The sequence below is a fragment of the Mirounga angustirostris genome, unplaced genomic scaffold (genome assembly GCF_029215605.1).
Source record: "Mirounga angustirostris isolate CCGP_5_RB_7025 unplaced genomic scaffold, mMirAng1.0.hap1 SCAF_1, whole genome shotgun sequence".
NCBI lineage: Eukaryota > Metazoa > Chordata > Mammalia > Carnivora > Phocidae > Mirounga > Mirounga angustirostris.
Window position 1 is genome coordinate 214,780,770 of NW_026991709.1, and position 25,963 is coordinate 214,806,732.

The following is a 25,963-nucleotide window of genomic DNA, read 5'->3' on the forward strand; positions in this document are numbered from 1 at the left end:
CGGGCTCCTCGAGGCTCCTTCTTTCCCAAACTAGGGCTGCCCTCGCTTTAGAAACCCACACACTGACCTCTAGTGACCGGGCGGGGGATTTGCAGGAAGAGCCCCCGGCCCGGCCCCCAGCCCTTCTCCAGCCCGCGCCGGCTCCCGGGGTCTCCCGGGGGCCCTCCCGGGGCACGAGGTCAGGTCCAGCCCTGGGCCCTGCAGCCTCGTCCCCAACCACGCTGCCCGGTGGCTTCGCCTCAAAGGAGCCACCTTCCGCTCCAGGCGACTCCCCTCGCCTCCCGGCGCCCCATTCCTGCCCCCCTGCCCCGCCCCCCTTCCGCCAGCACACAAGTCCAGGTGAATGAGTAGAAAATAATTTATTGGAGAAAAACAAAACAAATCCAGCACAGCAATGGTTAACAATGACGATTTTTTTTTTTTTTTTAACTTTTAAGCCTGTCACCTGAGGGTGGGAAGGCGAGGGCTTCTGTGCCCTCTAGCATTTGGGAGGGGTGTCTCCCCAGAAAGCAGCCCTAGTGTTTAGTCTTGGTTAAACACTCAGGGCCACACGGTGACGTGGCCCTCCCTCATCCCTGGCTGCAGAGAATCCCCCCAAAGACCAGCCCTTGGGGGGCATGCCAGGGCCACAGCAGGGAGCCCAGGGGTCTGGGGGGGCTGGTGCGGCTCACACTGCTTTGGTTCCAGAAGTGGAATGGCCCAAATCCCAGGCAGTGCTGGGCTGGATGGGGGGGGGGAGGTCCTGGAACATGCCTCCCCCCTCCCCTCCCCCCACCCGCCCTCCAGTCTGGGTCCTCCTTCCTTAAGGGTGAGGGGCTCCTTCTACTACCCCAACCCCCCCCTTCCTGGGGCCAGTCTTGGAAGCTCCCACTAGTGGGAGCTCAGCAGAAGTGCAGTCAGAGGTGGGGATACTGCCCCAGAGCCCCCTTTCATGGATAGTTTTGGGGAGCTCTCTGTTCTCTAGGGTCCTGACATGGGCTGGGAGGGAGGGCTCCACAGATGTGCACCCCCCCCCCACATCCCAGGCCAAAGGGTAACTCACATCCAGCCCAGGGCCAGGGAGGCTGAGGGTATGGGTGGAGCCTGGCTGAGTGCCTGCCTGGGGATGGGGGTGTCTCAGGAGGACCCTTGGGATCTCGGGAAGTTGGGGTACACCCTGGCCCCCACCACCCTGGGCGACAAGACTCGAATTGGCTGATTGTCTCTCTCCTCTGAACAAGACACTTGGGAATTCATGCTCGTGTGAAACCAGCTGGGTGGGGGTGGAGGGTCCGAGGTGGCAGCGACACCCACTTGCACCCAAGAACCAGGAGCAGGAGGCCCAGGATCCCCCACCCGGTTGGCACAGGCAGGTGGTGTGTGGGCACCGGGGGGTCTGGGTGCGGAGTCTGGGTCTGGGTCTGGGTGCGGAGGCCCTGCGGCCTCCTCCACCTTCCTGGCAGCCGGAGGCCTCATCCCCCTCCCGCCGCCGGACACAGATCCTTAGAAAGCGGGGGAAGGAACACAGAGCAGGGAGAAGGAGCACCGACGGAACTCAGGCATGAAACACAACCATGCGACACGGAACCCCGGGGCTCTGACCCGGCCTGTCCCACCCCACCCCCCACCCCACCCACCTAGTACATTAGTCATGCATCAAATCAAATTCCATTGTCTTTTTTTTTTTTGATTTTTCTTACTTTTTTTTCTTAAATTACATTTGAACACAGAACACATAGAATAATAAATACTCTTATAAGACATGACTCCAAAAAACGAGGAACAGAACACGCCAGAGAACAGAAAGGTACATTCTCTCTCTCTTCCTGTCTTTCCTAAAGGACTCGTTTGAGTAAGAAATCTGTAAACGCCGGTCCCGCGCTCCCCACCTCTCGCCCCCGCTGCCGTGCCCTTGGCCTCTGACCACCCGGTGTCACTGCCCTGACATTCAATATGTCTCCCACGGAACTCTTCAAAGAAATGACATACCATCATCTGCAAAATTATAATTTAACGGTATAAAGCTTCAAGTCACGTATTCCAAAAACTAGCTAAGGATTTTTTTTTATCACATAAACTATACATTAAATATTTTGAGGTATTTCAGAGAAAATTGTCAAAGGCTCGAAGGAGCGCTGTGCTGGAGGTGTCATTCCCTGCGTGGAGAATGGTCTTTGGTATGTGACAACCAGCTGGGTGTCAGGGAGAGCGGGGTGGGGCCGGGGGGGGCGCTGGGGGGCACTGGGGGGGCCTGGGGGTCAGGGCCCCTGGAAGGGCTGGACTGGAGCTGGTGTGTGTGTGTGTGAGTGTTTGAAAGGGACCCCGGAATCCAGGGATGCCTCTGTGACCCGGGCTGGTCGTGCTTGACCCGATCTGGTCGCAGGTCACCATAGCTAGAAAGTTCCACAACCAGAACGGTCCCAAGCCAATTCCTAACTATCCATCAGGGGACAGAACAGAGACCTCTGGTCTCTGATCCTTGGACCTTAAATGCTGGGAAGAGCAAGTGACTTACCCAGCACGGGGTGTCCCAGAAGCCCTGTCCCCTGCAAGCAGGCACCCTGTCCAATGGGACCACGTGACAGTGAGAGGTGGAAGGAAGGGGTCTGGCCACCCAGACTCCAGCGCCCAGGACCACCCCAGAAAGGACAGCAGGGCGTGTGTGTGGGGGTGGGGGGGGTTGGTTGCTGAGCGGGAACAGGAACTCTTAGGATTCTGCCCCAACACCCAAAGGTTCTAGAAGCATCACTCAGATTGGTTGCTTAAAAAGCTGGGAGAATAGCGAGTCGATAAGGACAAGAGAACATTTCACACACATCTTTGGTTCCAGAAAAAGGCACTCATCGACCTCAGTATCCTCTCTCCCTCCCTCTCCTTCACTTCTCCCTCTCTCTCTCCCTGTCTCTCTCTTCCTCTCTCCCTCTCTCTCTCACTCTCTCTGTCCCTCCCACCCCTCCCTCCTCTCTCTCTCTCTTCTCCCTCCTTCCCTCTCTCTCTCTGTCTCTCTCTCTCTGTCTCTCTCTCTCTGTCGTTGCTGAGGAGCAGGGCACACCTGGAGGGCAGGGCCGGGCAGGCCCTGGGCCACACCTGGTCCCAGGCGAGGGAATTCCAGCATCCAGCACAGGTCCTTGGGGGGAATCTTTGGTATCAGGCGTGATTTATCCAATCACAGACAAGAACGTTTGAGTGAGGTAGCCTTTACCTGGGGGAGGGGGAGGGGCATTTCACTAGAAATGTCTTTTGCATTCTCAAGGAGGGAGGGGGTGACTACCTCCCTGGGAGGCAGTGGATGGGCGGGGTTTGGGGGGGTGAGTTTCCTTCTAGCCTCCAGATCTTGAACCGTGGGGGGGGGGGGTTTCTCAGGATCCAGCTGCCGGCCAGCCTTGGAGGTCACCTTGGAGGTCACCAGGAAGGGAAGAGAGACGAGCAGGGGGGTGTGGGGGGTGCTCATCTTCATTTCTGACCCTTCCTACTCCCTCGTCAATTTTTTTGGCAAAAAATGGAGCAAGCATATTCCACCTTCTTCAGCATCTTCTTTATCCCTTTGGAGAGAGAGTTGCAAGCACAGGCTCGCCCCCTGCCTCCCCTTCAGGCCCAGCGCGGCAGCCCTGAGCGCTGGGAGGTGGTGGGTGAGTTCCAGAAGGTTCCACGCAGGTGGCCACGCCATGGCCCCAGCACGCAGGGATTCCGGGTGGGCTCCCACGCTCTCTCTGTGCTGGTTTCTCCTCGTGGAATCTGGATGGTTTTTTGGGTTTGTTTTTTCTGTTTCCCGGGGTCTGTCTCTCCCTGTGTGTCATCAAGGTGCCTAAAGGTAAAGTGAACTGACAGGGGGCGCCGGGAAGGAGGCGTCTGGAATGTACCCGCATGTTCGAGCTTGCCGCCCCCTCCAGTCTGGGGCGGGCTGGGGGAGGCTGCCCGCCTGGGGGCGCCGGCCGGCTCCGCTGCGACCCCTCCCCAGACGTTAAGGCAGGCGATTCTTGGCACAAGGAACCCTGGTGGCCGGGGGGCAGCTGGGTTCTCGGCTGTGGGGCGGTTCTGCCGGCGGAGGGGGCTGGTCTTGGTGCGGGTGGGGCGCTGCAAGGACCCCCAGCCCGACGGGGGTTTTTGGCGACTTTGGAAGAGGGGGACCGCTGGGGAGGAGGGCTCCTCCGGCCTCCCTCCGTGGGGGCGGGGGCTGGCGAAGGAGGGGTTATTCTCAAAATTCCTTCTAATACCCGGTTTATATTTCTAGTATGTGCTTCTTGACCCGCTTTCGGGGACGACGCGGGAGCCCTGCTTTTGCCCGAGGCCCTCTGGGCGTCCTGAACGGAGGGAGGCGGGGAGCCCCTTCTGCCACCCCCTCCCCTCTGGGGGGCGGAGGGCTCCCTTTGGCCTGGAGGGGACGGGGTGGGGAGGAGGGGCCCTTCTTGTGCACTGGGCTGGGGGGGACGGGCTGCACCCCGCCAGCGCCCCCCCCCGGGGCGGGACCGGGCCGGCGGGGCGGGGCGGGGCGGGGGGGCGCGAGGGCTCAGGCCTTGGAGAAGGTGGCGGCGGCGCCGGCGGGGCCCGCGGGGGCGGCGCCCGGCTCCTCGGCCCAGCGGTTCATGCAGCGGCGCCGCGCGTTCATGAAGAAGTTGCTGACGGTGTTGAGCTCCAGGCCGAGCTGCTGCGAGATGGTGACCTGCATCTCCTTGGACGGCCGCTTGTTCTCCTTGAAGATGGCGATGAGCGTGCGCCGCTGCAGGTCGGTGAACACCAGGCGCTGCTTCTTGGGCTGAAGCGCGCGCTCCTTCTGCTGCTCCTGCTCCTTGCGCTTGCACGCTGCGGGCCGCCCGGCGCGCGGGAAGGGAGACAAAGCGGGGACACGGCGTGAGCGCGGCTCCACGCGCCCGGCTCGCCCTCCTCGCCGCCCCCGGGGCCCCGACCCCGCGCCGCCGCGTCTCGCGGCCGCCGGGCCGCGGCGGGACATCGCGTGCGAGCGCTGCGGCTCAGTTAGACGGCGTGGGCGAAGCCGTGAATTACCAGGTCCCTGCGGTGTGTCCCCGACCCCGGTAGCCACCCCCCCACCCCAATGACGGGAGTACCAGCCTGTGCCCCCTTTCCCGGGCTGTCGGTCAGGCCTGCCCAGCTTAGGGACCCTGTGTCGTGAGGCTGACATGACGTAGCCCTGACTCGGGGACCCAGGCCTCCCACCCGCACCTCCACCCCAGGAGGCTGAGGCCCAGACCTGGCCTCCCTCAAGTGCCCAGGGGATCCTCTGGAGCTGGGAGGATCTAAGGAGGAGTGGGGGGATGCAGCACCGACCCCCGCCCCACCCTCCGCTGGGAGCAGAGAGAAGGCTGCAGGAGGCCGCCCCATCGCGCCCCACCCCCACCCCGGCTGGCGGATGCTTGCAAAGGGGAGTGGGCAGCACCTCCGGGCAGCTGAGCAGGACCCCAGGCTGCTCCGCGGGCCCCAGCTCCAAAGTGGACCCCTCTCCTCAATGCGGTGGAGCCAGGGGGTGGAAAAGATGAACTTCACCAGCCTGCACTGGCTCCTTCCCTCCAGGGGCTCTATCAGAGTCTCAGTTTCTCCACCAGGTATTAGTCAGGGGCTGCAGGAGGTGAAGAGCCTGCCTCCCCACCAACTCCTCACCCCAGCTAGTCTGTCACCACCCTCTGCTATACTAGCAGAACCCTGCACCCAGCCTGGTGACCCACTGAGACCACACACCAAACTGGCTTTGTTTGGGTTCCGGAAGAGTCTGAACCAGCTGGCATGCCAGATCAATGTCCACACACACCTGTAAAAATAGATTACTGTTCCCTGTGCTGTGGCTCATTTCTCAGTGACAACGGGTTCTCCCAGGAGAACTGACACCCCACTTCACTCCCTGTCTCCCCCTGACCTGAAACACACAGCACTTCCAATGGGCTCTTTCAGGTTTTATGATTAAATAAGGGTAATGTTTGGAGATTACTGGACGGTTTAGAAAAGCCTCTAAGGGGAGAGAGAGAGAGAGAGGAGTGAGGGGGAGAGAGGGAGGGAGAGAGAGAAAGGGGGAATAGGGAGGAAGGGGGAGAGAAGGGAGAGGGAGAGAGAGAAGAGAGAGGGAGAATGAGAAAGGGGGAGGGGAGGGAATAGAGAGAGAGAGGGAGAGAGAGATAGGAGACAAATGAGAAAAAACATAGGAGGAGAGGGGGAGGACGCTCTTGGGAGAACCAAGTAACGGGCAAAGCAGGCAAAGCTATAATGAATACTCTTGGAGGGGTGAGAGAAAAGTGCTGTATCCATGAAACAAGAACAGGATGCTGTTCAATAAAAAGGACAATGAAAAGGGAAGACAGTACTCTTGAATTAAATATATAATCGCTGGAATAAATCAATGTAAGGACTGGAACACAGTGTTAAGCAAGTATCCCCAGAAATAGGACAAGGCAGATGCCAAGATGGGAAATGAGAGAAAGGTGACAATAAAGTGTGGATTGGGCAAGCTGCCATCTGATTCAGAGGCAATCGAAAACTAGAGGAAGAGATTACCAAATAAATAATGAAAAAAAAAATCCATGTTTGAAGGACATGAGAGTCCGCTTAAAAGAGCCCATGAAGTGCTCAGCTCAATGGGTGAAAAAAGATACTCCCTGAGGCTCATCCTTGTGAGATTCCTGAGACCCAGAATAAAGAGAATAAAGTAAAAGCTCCCAGAAAGGAAAACCAGACATCTGGGAGGGACTAAGGGTCAGAGTGGCTTTGGCTTCTCAAAAACTAGGAGATGGTGAACCAATGCCTTCAAAATTCTGAGGGAAATTCTATTCAGCTAGAATTGTATACCCAGCCAAACACCAAGCAGGAGAGTGGAATAAAGACAAAGTCAGACAAGTCAAAGTCTCCAAAAGTTGACTTCTGTGCACTCTTTCTCAGAAAACTTTTGGAGGATGTGTTTCACCAAAATGAGGAGGTAAATTAAAAAAGTAAAATGTGGGATTCAGGAAGTGTGACTTTCCTACCGGAAAAGGAGAGGATCCTCCAGATGATGGAGAGGGCAGAGCCTAGAAGACCGTGGAACAGAGGCACTCAGGACATGGAGGGCAGCCCCATCTAGCACCAAGGGAAGTGGAAAGGTGACATGACCTAATATGTGTGGAAAATCCTATTGAGTTGGTTTGCATTTTGTTGGGGAGTGTGGGAAGAACTTGTGATAGGCAACTACTAACTCCTGGAAAAACAAACAGTTGTACAAGAAAGAAAAATGAAATCCTAGTACTCTATGTGGCTCAGATGTGGACAGTATTCACTGAAAGCATAATAATGTAATGCTGAATATTGATTTAAGCAAAAGACTGTATTCATAACTATACTGAGAAGCTGACAGTGGAAAAGGGTGTGGTATGGATATGGAAAGATGGTGAGGCAAAAGGAGACAGATGAACAGTGCACCAGGCAGCTTTTTGTGTACAGAAGAGGGAAGCAAAAACATAAGCTCATATTTTGTCTGCATTAAGAAACGTTGGAAAGGAGTGAGAGGACCGGTCCTGACCTCCCATCTCCTTGGAACTTGGCCACTCTGTTCAAGGGTCAAGGGTCAAGGGAGGGATGGAGTCCCCCATTCTTTCAAAGAGAAAGCTGAGTCTCCAGCATCCAGTCCAGGGTAAGAGTCAGACTCAGCCCCAGGCCTTTAAATTTCAAAAGAGGCCCTCCTTGCCCACCAGTTGTAATCTTCAATTCATTAATTGATTCACTTGTTCCTTCATTCACTTAGTTTACTCACAAATACATCACACATTTACAGTAGGGACAAAGATACAAATGATCCTCAGAAAGCTCATAAGAGGGACACCTGGCTGGCTCAGTCAGTAGAGCATGCAACTCTCCATCTCAGGATCCTGAATTCAAGACCCACACCGGGCGTAAACCTTACTTAAAAAAAAAAAAAGAAAAGAAAACGAAGAGAGCTCACAAGAGCTTTACATGTCAAGGGGCTTACATGTCTCTTATCTTTTAATCCTTACGATAATTTCATAAGGCAGGGATTGTTCTCCTTACTTACTCTGAGAAGGTAAGCCACTTGCCCAAGGTTGCCCAGCAAGTCCCAGCATGGGCAGGACAGGAGCCACGGTGGACTGGCCCTGGCCCAGAATGGGAGGGAGGTAAGACATGGTTCGCCTCTCTCCCCTACTTCCCCCTTCTCCAATCAAGTGCCTAATGGGGGCCCCAGAGGCAGGGGCTGGGGGAGGGGCCAGGCCAAGCAGAGTCATGAAAAAACTTCGTGTTTTGTCGATCACAGCAAAAAGAGGCTCCCCTCTCCCCCCTTCCCAGTGTTCAATCTAATTACAGCTCCTCACAGCCCCAATCGATCTGGGCTCCAGTCAGAGCTGTTTACCAGGAGCAGCTTTTGTCCTGGCTTCCATCCCCCACAGCCCCCCAGAGCCCAGCCTGGGGGCTCAGAGGTGTGAGTGCCAGTCAGGAGAGGCAGCCCAAATGCCCCCCATCAGCAAACCTGTCACCATCGCCACCTTCCCCTCATCAGCATCCTGTCTGGTGCCCGAGATCACTCCCACCAGCCCACCACTGCAGTCCTTGTGTCACCTGGGCACCCCAAGAGGAGGACAGGCGGTGGGTATGAGCCCCTTTGCAGAAGTGAAAGCCCAGATTGGGAGAGAAGGGCTGACCCAGAGCCCGGCTGGGGAGAGTGCCTGGAGGAGAAGGCTGGACTTACCCACAGTGCCAACCACCAGCCTCCTACTGCGACGCCACTGCTATGGCCACTTCTTCCACGAGGATCTCCACTGGGGACCGCCACTGTGGCTTCCACTCCATCATCTCCTCCACCGTCACCTCCCCCACCGCCTCCGCCACCACCTGCACCAATTCTACCATCACACCTCCACCACCATCACCTTCCCCATTGCCTCCACCGCCACCTGCACCAGTTCAACCATCATCGCCTCCTCCACCATCACCTTCTCCACCAGCAACCCTTCCACCTCCATCACCTCTTCCACCTCCTCACTGCACCACCCACCACCTGCACCAATTCTACCATCACACTTCCACCACCATCGCCTCCTTCACCATCGCCTCCTCCACCACCTGCACCAATTCTACCATCACACCTCTTCACCATCGCCTCCTCCACCGTCACCTCCCCCACAGCCTCCCCCACCCTGCACCAATTTATCATCACACCTTCTTCACCATCGCCTCCTCCACCATCACCTCCCCCACCGCTTCCCTCATCACCTGCACCAATTCTACTATCACACTTCCACCACCATCGCCTCCTCCACCATCACCTCCTCCACCACCTGCACCAATTCTACCACCATCGCCTCCTCCCCCATCACCTCCCCCACCGCCTCCCCCACCACCTGCACCAATTCTACCATCACACCTCCTTCACCATCGCCTCTTCCACTGGCATCCCTTCCACCTCCATCGCCTCCTCCCCCATCACCTCCTGCACCGCCTCTGCCACCACCTGCACGAATTCTACCATCACACCTCCTTCATCATCGCCTCCTCCACCATCGCCTTCCCCATCACCTCCTCCACCAACTGCACCAATTCTACCATCATCGCCTCCTCCCCCATCACCTCCCCCACCGCCTCCCCCACCACCTGCGCCAATTCTACCATCATCTCCCCCTCCACCATCACCTCTCCCACCACCTCTACATCCCTTTCGCCAACATCTCCCATCACCTCCTCCCCCATAGCCTCCTCCCCATTACCTCCCCAATCACCTCTTCTCCCATCACCTCCCCCATTGCCTCCTCCTCCATCACCTTCACCACCATCACCTCCACCTGCATCGCTTCCTCTACTATCACTTCCACCTCCATCGCCTCCTCCACCACCTGCACCAATTCTACCAACACGGCCTCCTCCACCATCACCATCACTTCTGCCCCATCAACTCCTCCACCTCCACCTCTGTCATCTCCACCTCCACCACCGGCACCACCACCTCTTTCAACAGCATCACCTCCATTACCTGTGCATCCATTACCACACTGACACCACCTCTGTCCTCTCACCTCCTCTACCTGCAGCCCCACCACGATGACCTCCACTGCAATCACCTCCACATCACTTTTGTTTTTATGGCCATCCCTGCATCCCACCTCCTGTTTGCTTCACCTGCACCAGCACCTCCTCCAATATCCTCGTCTACACTGCGGAGCCCCATCACAGGGGCCACCTTATATATGCCCAGCATAGGAGGACTCGACCCTGAGTCCCTCACCAGAGGCTCCCAGCCTGTGGTTGGGGGGCAGGGAGTGGCCCCAGACACAGATCCTCACCAACAACCATGGTTGCCATGGTAGCTGGGAAGGAACCAGCTGGCTACCAGACATGCTCCGGCACCCTGGGCAAGTCAGCCGCCCCCACCCCCCAGGGCCTCAGGGTCCTCATTTGCAAAATAGGGACACTCTGCTTCCTTCACACATTCTTCATTGCACATCAGCTCCCCCTCCCCCACCCCCACCCTGTCACCTCTCTGCTCTCATCTCCTCTGCCTCCCTTTTCTTTATTTTTGCATAGCATTACAATGATTCACCCACTCTATCCAGGGGCCCCCTCAAGTGTGGGTTTGGGTCCTCCCTCCATGCTTCCAGGGACTGAGAAGCTGATATTAAGAACCACTGATTCTGAGATGCTCTGATCTTAGAAAAACTGGTGTCCCTACCCATCCCACCTCTCTCAGTCTCTTTGGAGTCCAGGGATGAAGACGATCTAGTGCTGGGTCCTGGGTGGTCCCAGAGGCCCTGGAAAAAGATCACAGGTGGTCCAGAAGAGACTGAGAGCCCACTCCCAAGTCTGAACCCCTCATGGGTAACCAGCAAATAAGCCAAGAAGGGCCCTGTCCAGCCGGTCAACCCCAGCCCAGGGCAGGGCTCCAGGTAGGAGGGGCTGAGGCTCTGCTGGTCCATATCTAGGTGGGATCAAAAGTGAACTGGGGGGACCCTCAAGTTCCAGATGAAAACCCTTTCATTTCAGACCCCCTGGAACTTGCCTACATAACACCTCTCTTCTACCTGCTTCTTACCTTTCTAGAAAGTTCTGGGGTCAACAAATCACCCCCTCTCACTGGTGCCCCTCCATGGGCCAAGAGGATGGTCAAACCCTGCTGAATTATTGCATGGTGTATGCCCTCTGTGCCTCTGTTTCTTCAAATGGAAAACTGTCTTAATCGTGGTCTCTGCCTTGCCCAGCTATGGGAAGGGATTTAACCAGAAAAGTCTTGAATATCATGGTGGGGCTGAGATGAGGTTCTGAGTCCCATCTAGGAGTCACGTGGCCATAAAGTCCCCCCCCCCCCACCTCAGGTCTGGCCTCAAGCCTCTGCATCTCTCCCAAGATCTTCTGGGAGAGGGCAGAGATGGAGAAATTGAGGTAAGGGGTAGGGAGTTGGCTGCCCCAGCCCGGGGAATCCTACACATCTCTCAAGGCCCAGGAGCAGGGACCCTTCCCCCAGGAAAGCCTTCTCTTCACCCCAGAAGAATGGGGTCAAGCCTGAGCTGGAGTTCCCTCTGTTGCCCTACACAAAGTAGGTCCACAGGAGACAGCCTGCTGGGTGTGTTTGTGCAGTGACGACACTCCTGTGTGGGTGGTGGGCCAGTCAGGGGAGTGGGACCCCCGGAGCACCCTCAGCAGCCTGCACCCATCTGAAGTCAGGGAGGGAGCAGCTGCAGCCTCACATTCAGTCACCCCTCAGTGGGTGGGAGAGAATCAGGGCTGCGTGGGGGGGAGCGGGGTCGCACCTGTTCACCCCCAACATCTTCTGATAGCTACGCTATTCCTTCTCTCTCTTACTCTCCTTCCTCCTCCTCCCCTGCTCCCCCCCTTCCCTCTCCCCCTCCTCCCTCTCTCCCTCCTCCCATCCCCTCCCCCTCCTCCCTCTCTCCCTGCTCCCCCTCCTCCCCTTCCCTCTCCTCCTCCCATCCACTCCTCCTCCTCTCCTTCCTTCCCCTCTCCCTCCTCCTATCCCCTCTCCTTCCTGTCCCTTTCCCTTCTCCTGCTCCTCCCCTTCCCTGCTCCTCCTCCTCCTCTCCTCCCCCTCCTCCCATCCACTCCTCCTCTTCAACTTCCTCCCATCCCTTCCCCCTCCTGTCTCCCTTCTCCCCCTCCTCCCCTTCCCTGCTCCCCCTCCTCCTCTGCCCTCCCCCTCCTCCCATCTCCTCCCCTGCCCTCCCCCTCCTCCCATCTCCTCCCCCTCCACTCTCTCTCCCTCCTCCCCCTCCTCCCATCCCTTCCCTCTCCTGTCCCTCTCCCTTCTCCCCCTCCTCCCCTTCCCTGCTCCCCCTCCTCCCTTCCCCTCTCCCTCCTCCCTCTCTCCCTCCTCCCCTTCCCTTTCCTCCTCCCATCCCCTCCTCCAGAGGTCCACTGTGGTCTGGGCCATGTAACCAGACAGCAGTGGGTGATTGGTGGGGAGGACTGCCCTGCTGTGCCTGTCCTGGGCCATCCCTGGACTCCAGTGGGCTGACCAGGCAGGCATCTGTCTGTCCCCCCAGTCCTATTGGGAGTGTCCATATGGGGGCTACCACAAATGCCTGGCACGGTGGAGGGCTATGTGTGGTTGCGGCACTGTGCATGGGCTCTTGGCACGTGTAGTGGGCTTTGCTGCAGTTGGGGGGCGTCCATACATAAACCACAGGGGTGCGTAACCGGGACACCCTGTGACCCTAGCAAGAGTCGTCCACTCGACGGGCTGGAATGTGGGCAGTGGCATGGTATGTGGAGGGGTGCTGGAGGGGAGAGCCCAGAGGGTGTGGCTGGGTCACCAGGTGGTGGAGGAAGACCCAGGGGCCAGCAGACATCTGCATGACAGGTGAATATTAGGCGGAAGCAGCGTGAAAAACTGGAGGTGTGATGTGCCGAGCCTGGGTGGCAGCAGATGTGTGTGGCACCCCCAGGGCAGCTCAGTGTCTGAGTGGGTGGGAGGCAGCCCAGGGACCATCTAGACCCTCAGGATGGCTCCTGTCTACCTACCTGCTCCCGGGCTGCCCACCCACGCCTTCACCGGTCCCCGTCCGTGGAGACACGGGGCCTTGGCTTCATGGGCTCAGGGGCCTTGAACACACACTCTGGGCACACTGGTTTCCTGGTTTATCAGGCAAACACAGCGACCCCGTGATCCTGATCCTGATGTCCCTGTCTGTCAGCGGGAGGGAGAGGTCCTGTTGTGCAGGGGGCATGAGGATCTGAATGAGTGCCGCAGCGGGACCCTGGACCCATTCCTTTCTTCCTCACTTGCTTCATACATTTATCTAGCACCTACTGGGTGCCAGGTGCTGGGGACAGCTGGGAGCAGGACAACCTCCCTTCACACAGCCACAGTCTGATGCCTAAGACATGTCACTCCAGTAATCCCACGGATAAGTGGAAAGCCAGGGCTGACTTGGTTCCAAAACAGGGCGCTGGCTGCCTGGCTCAGAGCAGGGAGGGGTGGAGGTGGCATATGAGTGGGGGCTGTGAGGGGGGAGATGTGAGCCCAGCTGGGTTCTAGGAGGCCTCCAGGTGGGGACAGAGCTAGGTATGCAGGTGGGCCTGGGCACCTAGCCCGGGTCTTAGATGGGAGGGGGTGTCTAGTGGTCTAATGAGGCCCTGAGGACAAGAAGAATGAGCCAGACCGGCAGCAGGAGGGCTGGGTTTGACAGGGAAAGACAAGAGCTGGACTCTGGTGCCAGAATTCAGCAATGGGGGCACCTGTCCCTCAGTCTGTGCCGTGCCCAGGGCGACAACTAGGCCGCTCTGTGTGCCCTCTCCCCTGCACCCCTGCACCCCTGCACCGAGCGCCTGTCCACCTGGCCACAGGATGGGGGGTGTGGGAGCAGGAGCGGGAGTGGCTGTCCCCTCCCCTCCGGCCACCTCCTGTGCTCAGCTTAGGCTTCCAGGAGCAGACAATTCAATACGGAGCCTGGTCTCCGGCTGGGATGATGACCGGTTTCCTTGGCGACGCGTCCGGCCCCAGCCACCAGCTGCCCAGACCGAGATGTGGGGAACACTGATGCCCCCACCCTGATGGCTTGTCCCCACTGGACTGAGCTGCCCCGAGCCTCCCCTGTGGCCTCCCCAGTCCAGAGATGGTGGATGACTTGCCCAAGGTCACACAGCGAGTCACTAAAAGGGGCCTGGAGTCCATACACTGACCCTCTTTATCTATACCCTGCACCCCTGGGGGAGCCTGAAACGGGTTCCTATGATGGCGCTCAGAGTCATCTCCAAGGAGCCAGGTGCAGAGCCAGGCCCCTGCCCTCAGGCAAGGACCCTCAGCGGCCTCAGCAGCCCCTCCTCATCTGTCTTCACGGCCTGTCCCCTGTCCACTCGCTGCCCCTTCCTCTTCTTCCCCTCCCCCAGTTGCCCTGGCACCTCGCTCCTCCAGCCAGCGCCTGGCCTTCGGGGGAGGCCTCACCTCCTCCTCTCTCTACTGCTCCCCCAGATGGGCTTTTAATGGCCACGTTTTCAAATTAGTTCTGAGCCTTCCAAAGACTTATCAGGGAAATGTGTGTTTCCTCAGGGATTTGGGGCGCCCCTCCGGGGCTCCATCTGGAAGTTGCAGTGCCTGGGGCTGGGGAACTGGGGTATCTAGGGGCAGCTCACACTTAGACTGTGAGCCCTGGAGACTCCCCCCCCCATTCAGACACCCTCCCACAGGGGCAAACTGAGTCGGTGCCCAATACATCCGTCCCCAACCTGCACACAGCGTTTATTTTTAAAAACCTATTAAGAAATCACAGTGGCCAGCAGTTGGAAATGGATTTGAAAAAGATGACCGGAAAGGAACCAGTGATAAGAAAAAAGAACAGAGAGGCCAACCCAGAAAGGGGGGCGTGACCCAGCACTTTAGTGATTAGGCAACTAATCAACACAGCAACTCACAGAACACGGTGCCCCGCGCCCGGTGTGGCCAGGTGGGGAGAAGGGCCCACCGCGGCGAACCGTCTGGAACAGCCTGACTGTCCTCTGGCTAGGAGGTGGCCAGCAAAAGAGGGAAATGGCCCACGAGAATAGGACGTAGCCCGCAAAAATGATCCTGGAGGCACTCTCCTTCCTGATGTGGAATGTTCTGGGTGTCATGGAGAAGGAAGCAAAACAGAACCGACTTTCCACCACATTGTTTTAAACAGAGGAAAAGGAAAATAGAAGAATGAGCGCTAGTAGCTGCCGGGTTAGGAGCAGCCTCTCTGTAGAAGGACAAATAGAAACTGGGTTGCAGGAAGGAGGGTCATGGAGGACACAGTCTTGTTCCACATAAATTTGGAACCAGGCGAATGTGTCCACCACTGAAAATAATAATACAGCGTTGTTTAAGGAGGCGGGCGGAGGGAGAGAGCAGCGGCTTTGTCGTGGCTCCGACGGCTTCTGGAGCCTGTTTCTTTATCCAATTCCTGCGCTCCCACTGGGCTGGGGATTCTAGTCTCCATTTGGGGAAACAGAGGGACGCAGGGGCAAGCGACGAGTCCACGGTCACAGGCCTCAGACGTCATCCTCCCACCCCACCCCAGGCTTTCCCTGGGCGCTCCCGCCCCGTTCCCGGGGAGTCCGCGCTCCGTGGTCCGCGCTCCCCGCGCTGCGCCCACGACGCCCGCAGCGCACCACGCGGCGCTCCCCGGCCGCCGCCGCCCTAGCGTGTGTGTCGTACAGGGGTCTGGGGTCTCCTCACGTCCCGCCAGGCTGCGGACGGCGAGCGCACGGCTGGCTCCTTTCGGGTTTAGGGGATCCGCACGCCCGCAGAGGACAGAGGTGCGGAATGCGGCACATCTCGGCGGCTGGCCTCCCCGGCAATGCGGGGCGGCGTTCGCCTGGCGGGGGAAATTGAGGCACTGACGTCTCCCCCAACACCCGCGCGCGGGTGCGCTTGACTTTTGGAGAAGGGCGGACCCCTGCTGTCCCCGCATTCACCCTCCCCCATTACTGTAGTTGGATGCGACCCTTTCTCAACCCCCAAGCACTAGAGAGTAGAGTTGGTCAGTAACTGTCCAGATGCGCGAGAGACAGGCGTTCCAGCAAGCCCAGCTGAGGGCGCATGGATGACCCACCCAGTCGCCAGCACAGGTCTCGGGAGAGAGAAGGGGATTCCTCCCGCGGGCCCGCCCGGCATGCCGCCTTGAGTACGCCAGATCCAGATCTGAGCAAGAAGACGGATGGGGTTCCTGAGCCAGAGTCTGCGCCCCCGTTTGTCCTAGTGCAAATGTGTGCGTCCACACGTGCCTCCCGAGAACATCTCCACTTGCGTCCCCGTGCTCACCTGCGTGCGACCCTTGCACGTCCCTTCTGCAGTCTGCGCCCCTCATGCGTGCATCTCCTTGTCCCTGTTTCCATCTGCTGCGGATCTATGACTTGTTGGGTCTAAAGGACCCCCCTCCCCACATCTACCCAGGAGGCAAGAGTCCACAGGAAGAACGGTTTGGTTCCTAAGCGCACCGACCCCTACACCTACTTGGCAGGGGGGAAACTGAGGTCGCAGGCGCCCCGCACTACCCAAGGTCCCGTGGGTCTCCCGGACAGCCCCTGGCTCCTGGCCTAGCCTCTCCCCTCCCCCACTAGCGCTGCCTTCCTTATTGATCAAGGGCCATATTTAATTAAAAACTTGATTCAAACCAGCTTGAGCTCCCCTGGTTAAGCTGGGCTTGCTGCTACATACAAAGGCGCAGGCCAGCCGCAGGGGCCCAGCATCCCTCCTTACAGCTACTCTGGGGCTTCCCCACCTCCTGTCCTTTGTCCTTAAGTGCCCACCAGCCAGAAGTTTGGGCATCTGCAGGCTGTGGGCAGGGAGTTTCCTCTACATCTTAGGGTCTATGGGGGGCTATGTGGCAGGATGCTAAGCGGAGGTGTGATGAGCTCCAAAGTGACCGTAAGAAGCCCCTTCTTACGATGCCCTGGAGAGGGCACCAGGAATCGGAGTGGAACCCAGAGCCCAGTGAGGAGGAGAAGGAGAGGGAGGCAGCACCAGAGGTGGGTCACTCAGACTAGAGTGGTGATGGCTGATAGAGAAGCAGCACAGGCATGGGAGAGACGGTAGGGAGACGAGTGCCCAGTTCTGAGATGTTAGGCCAAGGGGGACTTCGGAATAAAGGAGTGGAAAACCAGCTTCAGCCCCTCACTGTGCAGACCCATTTATGTGCTTAACTGTGATGTGGGGGTGACTGTCCCTGTCTCGCAGACGGGAAGGGGTTATTGGGCTTGGGGCTCAGGGAGGGCTGGAAATGCAATGCTGAGCTCAGGATTACCTGAGGGCCAGCTTCAGTAAGGGGGTGGTTGGCCAGGAAAAGCAGAGGCAGGGATGTTGGTGGCTCTGAGTTGGATGGGAGGAAGCTGGGACCTGGTCCCCACACGGCCTCCCTGGGGGGCTCACGTGGGCCCATGTTCCTGTCACCCTCAGAGGAGCCCAGCCCCCACTGTTCACCTGCCTGAGGGTCATCCAAGCTGCTTCTAAACTGGAACTTGCCGTAACCTTGAGAGACATCCTCCTGTCCTTGGCCTCAGTCCCCTGAAGCCTCTTCCAGCCTTTGTCCCCGATGGACCACCTGCCTGGCATGTCCCCCTATTTGCAGGAGGTGGAAACCTGGGCAGCTCAAGCCCTGCTGAAACCCTCCAGACTCAGCCGAGCAGGGGCTGCAGTGCCCTGTTTGCTGCTGGGGAAGCTGAGTCTGTTCTCCCTCCTGCTGGAACTGGCTCCGTCTCACACCGTGTGTGGGGGGCTTTGGCAATTGCTTTCGTTTCTCTTGGCCTCAGCTTGCTGGTCTGTAAAGTGGGCACAAGAATCACATCCAGCTTCAGTGGTCATTCCAGATGATTCCATCTCTCATTCCTGGTGGCTAAGCCAAGGAGACGGGGGAGGGCTTCCAGCACCCCAGACAGCCCCCTCCCCATCTCAGAGTCTGCCCCTCCCCTCTGCCTCCCTGTCTGCATGGCAGGAGCACAGAATCACTGAACCTGGTCAGGGTCCTGGGTCTGTCCCATCCAGGTCTTGTGGCTTGGAAGGAGGGCCTGGTTTGGGGAGGGGCGACCCAGGGTCGCCCTGGGCATGTTGCAGAGCCCACAGGGCTGTGGCTCACACAATTCCAGACCTGGTCTCCCTCACCCCATGCATCTCTGTGGGAGCCTGTGGTGTGTCCTCGCCGCCCAGACCCCTCCCAGACTCCCTGTCCACTCTCTGTGCATCTCCCAGATCCCGGGCTGCTGTGGGGCCCCCTGAAGATGAGGAGAAGTGCGTGTGGGGAGTGGTTAAGCAAGGTGGCCAGAGGGTGCAGGGTCTGTGAATGCACACGGAGGGTCTCCATAGGGAGCGGTTGATAAGAAAACCTCCACAAGCCCCTACTAGGTGGCATCTTATTCGGTCCATTTCTCAGATGAGGAAACTGAGTCTCAGACGCTCACCCCTCACCCCACCAGTCAGTGAAGGAGCCCAGGTGAGGCCCAGGTTGTCAAGTCCCCTGCTGGGATGTCTTGGGGGGATCTGTAAGATGTGAGGGCCCCTGGCCGCTCAAGGTGAAGTTTTTACAGAGCTGCAGGGGTCTTTGGGTGGGTGCTTACAGAAACCACACGGCCAGCCCTCTCAGTGGGACTTGGCTGGACCTCATGGGCTGGGTCCCTTCATGCTCAGATACCCCCGCCCCCCCCCCCAGTCTGGGAGGGTGGCTACAGAATGGGGGCAGAGGCTGGGGGCAGGCAGTGCCTGCCTCACCCTGGGTGGAAGAGCTGGTTTGCCTTTTCCTGTCCTCTACTGTCCCCTCCAGACCCCAGCCTGGCTGCATGCATCTTGGTTGCAGAAATGGTCCCCTCCTTGCCTCAGTTTCCCCATGCTGGTTTCCACCACCCCTCAGGGTTTTCGGCACGCGACTCACCAGTGAGGCAAGTAGGAGGACAATTGCCTCCATCTGATATTTATTATATATATTTTTCTGATCAGTTACAAAAAATACTTTTCCTCCAGAGTTGCAATTTAAACAATATTTGAAGACGGCCAAAGCTATCGACCAGCGGCAGTGATGAATTAGAGACGGTAATTCGAATTCATCGACCACCCCGCCCCAGCCGAGAGTCCCCCCACCCCTCCCCCAGTCCCCGTCCCAGAATTCCTGTTTGAGCTAGAGCCAGAGAGGCTTCCAGGGGGAGGCAGCTAGCAAGCCTCACACTCCCAGGACCTTGGAATGGGGTGGGAAGCTGATGCCCCCAGTGGCAGTGGGGTTAGGGGGCTGCAGGATGGGCCTTGCCCAGGCTAGCGGGTCCCAGAATCTCAGAATGTTAGACCCAGAACCTGGCTCCCACCCACCCCCATTTTACAGATGGGTAAACTGAGGCACGGAGAGCAGACAGGCACCGGGCAGTGGGGTGGACCCTGAGGTCCACCTTGCCAGATTTCTCAGGCACTTCAGAGAAACAAAGACACCATCCCTTTCCCCCTGGGCCCCAGATGTGGGAAGGAGAGAGGTGGGGAGCTGGGGAGGTGGGTGGGGAGAGACCCAGGCTCGGGGGACCCCACTCAGCTGCCCTCTGGGACTCTTGGCTCTTCTTTTCAGTGCCTTCCCTTCTGTCTCTGTCTCTTTCCCTGTCTCTCTTTGTCTTTCTGTGTTTCTGCTTTGGTTTCTCTTTCTGTCCCCATCTTTGTTTCTGTTTCTCTGTCTCCGGTTTTGTCTTTTCCTTTCTCTCTGTTTTTGTCACTCTGTCTCTCCCTACCTATCTCTGCCTCTCCGTGTCCATCTCTCTGCGTGTGTCCTCCTGTCTCCTGGCCCCAGCGCCCGCGGTCACCCGGGTGGTCCCGCCGGGAGAAGCCAGCGGGGAGGCCAGAGGCAGGCGAGCGCGGGCGGGACTGGGGCGCAGCGCCTGTCGAGGGGTGAGCAAGGGCGGGAAGGTGAGTCCTGCCGCGGGGGCTGGGGGGGCGGGGAGCGGCGACCGGGGGCCCCTGGGGGCGCTCCAGGCGGCGCGCGCGGGGCGCAACGTTTGGGAGGGGGACGCGCCCCGTTGCCTGCTCCTAACCGCCGCGATTTGCCGCCACTTAACCGCTTTTCATTTGCGCAGCGACCGGAACTAAAGGCCTCTGAGCCGGCAGGCGCCTAATTAGCCCTCGCGCTCGGCCGGCCGGCCACCTCTGACTCCCACGCCGAGCCCCGTGGTGTAGACGTGGCCCGGAGCGCCCGCGAGTTGCGGGGGGCGCCCAGGGCCGGGCGCGCGGAGCAGGCAGGTCGGTGGGGTCACCATGTGGGCCGCGGCCCGGAGGACCAGAGGACAGGCGGCCGGTCCCCGAGGCGTTATCCCCAGCACCCCAGCGCCCTGCCCGAGGCCCGACCCCTGCGCTCACCCCTCCTTGTCCCCCTGTGCTCCTGAGACGGCCGCGGTTCGGACGATCATTTTCCAAAAGGGGAAATCGAGGCGCACGGAGGTGAGACTGCTCGCCAGAGCCACAGAGGCCGGGGAGGCCCTGCTGGGACGCAAACGAGGTCTTAGTTTCCCCTCTTGCAGTTCTACCGGCAGCGGGAAGCGATGCCCCAAGTGCTCGAGCCGCAGGCCCCGCCCCGGCTCCCAGGACTCCTCGCCTGCGGTCTGTCGTTCCAGGCGCCCTGGCCGACCTTTGGGGGGGGACCCTGAAATGTGCGGCTGAATACGTGAATGGGCCCTTTAGTTCCTTAAGGCAACGGTGAGAAAAATGGAAAGTGATGTGTGTTCTTTCGGGTGCGCCCAAGTCGGACACCATGTCCCCTGAAATACATGCGCTGGGGAGGAGGCAGAAGGTGGATGCTATGGTCCAGTTGTCCACGTGTTACGCCACGTGTCGGTCGCCACTTCGTGTCTGACACCTTGGAGCGAGGGCCGTGGCCAGAGTGTAGGGGGTGTGCTTTTCGGCGCTACCTGATGTCACCTACATCGCACAGAACCGGCTGTGGCTGCATGTTGGCATGACTGAGGGGCCCTGTGAGCACACCCATGTCACTGTGTGTGGGATGGGGAGCAGGACGGAACAGGTTTTGCCCTCACACGAGACCTGTCTAGGTTCCTAACACCATTTCTAGCATGTCACCTGCCACATAAGAAGGAAAATTTATTTTCCCGTTCCCTAAAGTGGAGAATCTAAGAAGCCTATAAGAGGCTCAGCTGGTGGCCTCACTCTGCAGAAGCGGGAAACTGAGGCCATGTGTGAGTGCAGACTCCCCCACCCCCCCTCCTCACCCCCCCAGTTGTCCGGTATGCCTGGGGGAGACCCCTCTCCATCCTTCAACGAAGCCCTTTCTCCCCAGCTCCCCCCCCCCCCGCCCCGGGTGGACTCCAGGCTCAAATCCTTCCCTGCCTCCGTGCTCCAGGGGCGCCTAGTTTGAGAGCCAGCCACTCCAGCTCCACTTGCCCCTGTGTGCAGAGAAGCGATCGATCCAGCGACGGAGCCGGTGACGGAGCCGGCTATTGTCCCCACGGCTGGGGCAGCCGCAGCCCCCTCCCCCTGCGGCCAGGGAAAGACACCCCCCTCCTGGTCAGGCCCATCGTGGGACAGTGGCAGGGGCTCTCCTGCACCTCCAGACACCCAGGAGAAGGGGGCCTGCCCAGGCCCCCTCGCTGGGGGCAGGTGCGGACCCAGCTGTTGTCAGCTGGGATGGGGGGGAGGGAGCATGGTCCCCAGGGGGCCGGGGGCTGAGAGTCAGCCAGAGAGAGAGAGACGGAGAGAGCTACGGGGAGTAGGAGAAAGAATGAGGAGCAGGAGCAGAACCAGAGCAAGCGAAAAATAGACACCAGTCTGTCCCGACAGAGGTAGAAATGAGGGAAACACAAAACGGAAAAGCCAGGCCGCCAGGAGTGCGCGTACCCGAGCCAGAAGCAACCGTGCAGGGCGGGCGGCCGGCCAGGGTGTGAAGGCCTCCGGGCCGCGCGGGCGAGGGTCCCCCGGGCCGCCCCTCCCCCGCCCGTTCTCGGGTGACCTTTGCCAGCGGCCGGAGGGGGGGAGGGGGCTATTGATCGCTGAGGCCGAGCTACAAAGAAGCGCGCGCTGGGGCCGAGGGCTGAGCGCGGACCCGGCCCTGGCCGCCTCGGCGCGGGCGCCCGGTGCACGGTCCCGGCTCTCTGCCCAGAGCGGGGAGCGCAGCCGGGGGCTTTTCGGGAGGAGAGGAGTGGCTCCCGGAGCGGACAACAGCGGCGCGTTTGGGGCACAGCACCGCCCCCCGTCCCCCCAACACACACACAATGAGCGACCTTGCAGGTTGCTTCGGGGATCCTCCCCACAGTGTGAAAGGAACCAGGGACCCCTCCCCGTTCCCGGAGGGGCCGGGCGGGCTGCTAAGGGTGGGGTGGGGGGGAAGGCGGCACAACCCCTTTCTCCCTTTCGGCCAAAGTACAGACGGGCAGGGGCACAGATCACACTCCAGCCTCCTGCCAGGGAGTCGTGAGCCAGCCGGCGGGGCTGGGGTGCCCCGCGGCCGCCCTGCTTGGTGCTGGGGAGCCCCGATCCGGAGCCCCGGGGTCCGGCGAGCGCCGCGCTCCTACCTGCTAGGCGCAGCGCCGACATGCGCTGGAACTCGGGTTCCTGCAGCCACTTCCACATCCTGCGGAAGGTCTCCCGGCCCGACTTGAGCTTGCTCCACGGCTTGGGGTTGCGCAGCAGGTCGGAGAGCGTGCCCTGGGAGCGGCACAGGATGCGCTGCGCGAAAATGGCCTGCGGGATGCTGTAGCGCTTCAGCTCGGCCGTGATGCGCTGCGCCACCTCCTTGGTGTTGATCTCCTCGGCCGCCGCGCCCGCGCCGGGGCCGCCGCCGCCGCCCGCGTGGGACCCGTGCGCCCCGGCGGCCGCCAGCCCGCCCAGCGGCGCCAGCAGCCCCGCGGTGGCCCCGCCGCCAGCCCCGCCGCCGCCGCCGCCGCCGCCGCCTCCGGGCAGCCCGCGAGCCAGCGCGTCCTCGGCGCGCCCCAGCAGCGCGGCGTGCGGTTCGAAGGCGGCGGGCGGCAGCAGCTTGTCCCCGGCCAGGTGGCCCGGCGCGCCGTAGGCGGCCAGCGGCGGCGGCGGCGGCGGCGGGGGCTGCGGGGCGCCGTGCAGCGCCGGCGGCAGCGCGTTCGGCAGAGGCGACAGCGGCGACCCCATGGCGGGCAGCTCCTTGCCGTAGGGCCCGTAGAGGTGGCCCACGGAGGCGAGCGCCGCGCGCTCGTCGCGCATGAGGGTGAAGCTGCCGCTCACGCTGGCCGCCAGGCGCTGCGGCGGGGGCGGCGGGGGCGGCGCGGCCGCCGGGTGCGCGTGGGCGTGGGGGTGGCCGCCGTGCGCCCCGGCCACGGCCGCGGCCGCCGCGTGCTGGTGGAACTTGTCGGCCACGGCCGCGAGAGGCGGCAGGTGCTGCAGGGGCGTGAGCGTCGTGTAGGTGCCGCCCAGGCCGGGCGCCTCACAGGCCATGCCCATGGCCGGGTGCAGCGGGCCGGCCAGCTCCCCGCGGAAGTCGGCGCCGCCGCCCGCGCCGCCCGCGCCGCCCGCACCCCCGGCGCCCCCGCCGCCGCCGCCGCCGCCGCCGCCGTCCAGCAGGCTCGCCATGCCGGCCACCAGGCCCGGGCGCCCGGGCGCCACCAGGCCGCGGTGCTGCGCCGCCGCCGAGCGCGCGTGGCCCGGGCTCAGCAGCTCGCCCGCCTGCGCGTGGGCCACGCCGTGCAGGCCCCCCAGGCTCTCCAGGCTCAGCTCCATGCTCGGCCGCCCGCCCGCCGCGCGCGCTCCTCGGCGCCGGCCCGGCGCGCTCAAGGCCGCCGCATGGCCCCCGCCCGCTCCCCGGTGGCTGCGCGCGAAGCTGCCCGGCTGCGCGGCGCACCGCCCGGCCCGGCTGCGAGCGCGGCCGCCAGGATGTGGCGGGGGAGCGGCCGCCGGCGCCCGGGCCCGGGCCTGACGTCAGCACCCCCGCCCACCCGCTCCCCGGCCGCCGCCTCCCGCCGCCTCGCTCTCCGCCCGCTCCGGCCCCCTCGAGCGCCAGGCCGGCCGGACTGGGCCAGCTTCGGCCTTCTGGGGTCCCCCGCCTCGGCGCCCGCCCGCCCGCGCCCCGCCCCCCTCCCCGGGGGCCCAGCCGGGAGCGGGCTCAACGGGCGGGCTTCCGAGGGTATACTCCGCCGCCGCGGTGGGGCTGGGGCCCTCATCTCTGCCTCTCTCCTTCTGTGTCTCTCCCCAGAGGGCCACGAAGGTTCCTTTCCCGCCTGACGCCCCCCAGCGCATCTCCAGGGAGTGCGGAGGAATGTGGCTGGGTGGGAGCCTGCCATCTACCTGTTCCCCCCCTCCACTGGCGCGCACCTGGACCCCAGGAGGCAGGTCCCTCTGCAAGCTCAGCTTCCCCTATCTGAGCACTCCACACGGAGTCACAGCCGCCTTCCCATCTCTCTGGGGGGTGTGGTGCTGAAAAGCCAGGTCCGCCTCGGGCTGGGTCATGGCCTGTTTGCCCCAAATGTCTGGATCTGCTTCCAGGGGTGGGCTCCTGGGCCTCAGTTTCCCTAGCTGTACAGTGGAGCACCTGTCCTCAGGGGTGCCAAAGGTACCTCCCACTTCCACCTGCTTCTAGTTTCCTCTATCCCCAGCGTGGGAGCAGCTTGGGGGTGACCCTTAAAGAACCCCCATCCTCTTCCAGAGATGGCGGGCAGAGGACATGTGCTCTCTGCTCCCTAAGAAACCCCTGCCTCAAACGCCAGGGTTTCTCTTTTGGGTGGGGAAGTGAAGGTGCTCCTTTTCCTCACCACTTGGAGACGGTTGAGGCCCAGGGACCCCTGGGAACTGGGGGAAACAGGGAGCCTCCCACACTCAGAGAGACATCCCCTTCTATGATCCCTCCAGTGGGGTAAGATGCACCCCTGTGACCAGGCCAGACCCCAAAGGGTGCCCCTGTCGCGAGGCCAGAGTGGGGGAGGGAATCCCCAAATCAACCCCACCCCTTCCTCCTTCCCCAGATCATCGGCCCCACAGGGTAACCTTTGGGGGGAAAACTAGCGAGGCCTCTGCCGAAGCGCCCCCCCAGTCACCCCCATCTCAGCAGGACGACCTGGGGTGTAAGCTGCCAGGGGAGAGAAGACCCTAGCAGGGAGCCATCCCCCCTGCTCCAGGCAAACTGCTGGCCACCCCTCCCCCCACCTTCAACACCACCCTCCTCCCCTGTGGATGTGGACCTGCTACTGAGCTTGGCCCCTGCGCAGAGCCCTTTCTGTGTCTGTTTTCCCTTCCACGATGCGGAGGACAGTGCTTTCCTGCCTGCCCTAGCTTTGAGCCAGACGCACAACTGGGCTGACCACCATAGTGGGAGAAGGAGGGGTGCTGTCTTTAAGCACAAGGGAGCTGGGATGACCAGGAACCCCAGCTTGGAGGGATCAGACAGTGGAACGGCCTGATCCAAGTCCTGGGGCCGGATGGGGTTAAAGGGGACCCCGGTCAGTGTTTTGTGCTTAGGACTCAGCATTTAGTAGCCACCTACTGTTTACCAGGCACACACTCTCTCCTCACCCAGCCCTGAGGGGGAGTCAAGCCACCATTTTCCAAGTGCCTTGGGCCCAAGGTGGAGAGTGCCATGGCTTGTTGCCCTTGGTTCCTAGGAACTGTGTGAGTGCTAACACTCCCCCAGGTCCAGGTCCATGGGCTTTTTCCATTCCGGGGTTTCTATGTAATTCCAGGTTATATATTATCACACCCATCTTCCAGGTGGGAAGACAGAGAGGGGAGAGGGGCAGGTCCAGACAACTGAATATCCCCCTCTCCCATGCAGATGGAGCCTAGGAGGTGGGTTTGACAGTGCTGAGCCCCAGCCGGAGCCCCCCAGTCCTACCCTCCAACAATCACAGGTAATTAAAAATAATCGTGGGATCTAAAAATCAATCAGCCTCCATAAAATGATCACATCCCAGGCCCAAGAAGTGCAGATCAGGCGGGCGGAGGACTCAGGGTGGGAAAACAAAGGTGGAAGGAAGTACCCCCAAATGTCCACCCAGGGGTATGCCATGGGGTTCCCGATCATGCAGCCTTTTGCTTCCTTCTTTATATATTTTCTCTGGCTCGATTATCACTTCATTTTTATAACAAGCATGTGTGGCTTTTCTAACGAAG

At 60.6% G+C, this 25,963-nt stretch overlaps 1 protein-coding gene across 1 annotated transcript; it reads right to left on the reverse strand.

Moving 5' to 3' along the window:
* Positions 1 to 4,486: 4,486 nt before the first annotated feature.
* On the reverse strand, positions 4,487 to 23,581 carry ONECUT3 (one cut homeobox 3). The gene is made up of 2 exons (XM_045863911.1): positions 22,408 to 23,581; positions 4,487 to 4,779 (listed from the first exon to the last, which is right to left on the reverse strand). Exons 1-2 carry the CDS (start codon positions 23,579 to 23,581, stop codon positions 4,487 to 4,489), a joined length of 1,467 nt encoding a protein of 488 aa, XP_045719867.1.
* Between the last annotated feature and the right edge of the window lie 2,382 nt (positions 23,582 to 25,963).

What these genes read in the sequence shown, in the direction of transcription:
- ONECUT3 (XM_045863911.1), bottom strand. Translation starts at nt 23,581, where the DNA reads ATGGAGCTGAGCCTGGAGAGCCTGGGGGGCCTGCACGGCGTGGCCCAC. An exon ending in GTCGGCGCTGCGCCTAGCAG is followed by an intron (nt 4,780 to 22,407) that starts GTAGGAGCGCGG and finishes GGCGGCCCGCAG; the next exon opens with CGTGCAAGCGCAAGGAGCAG.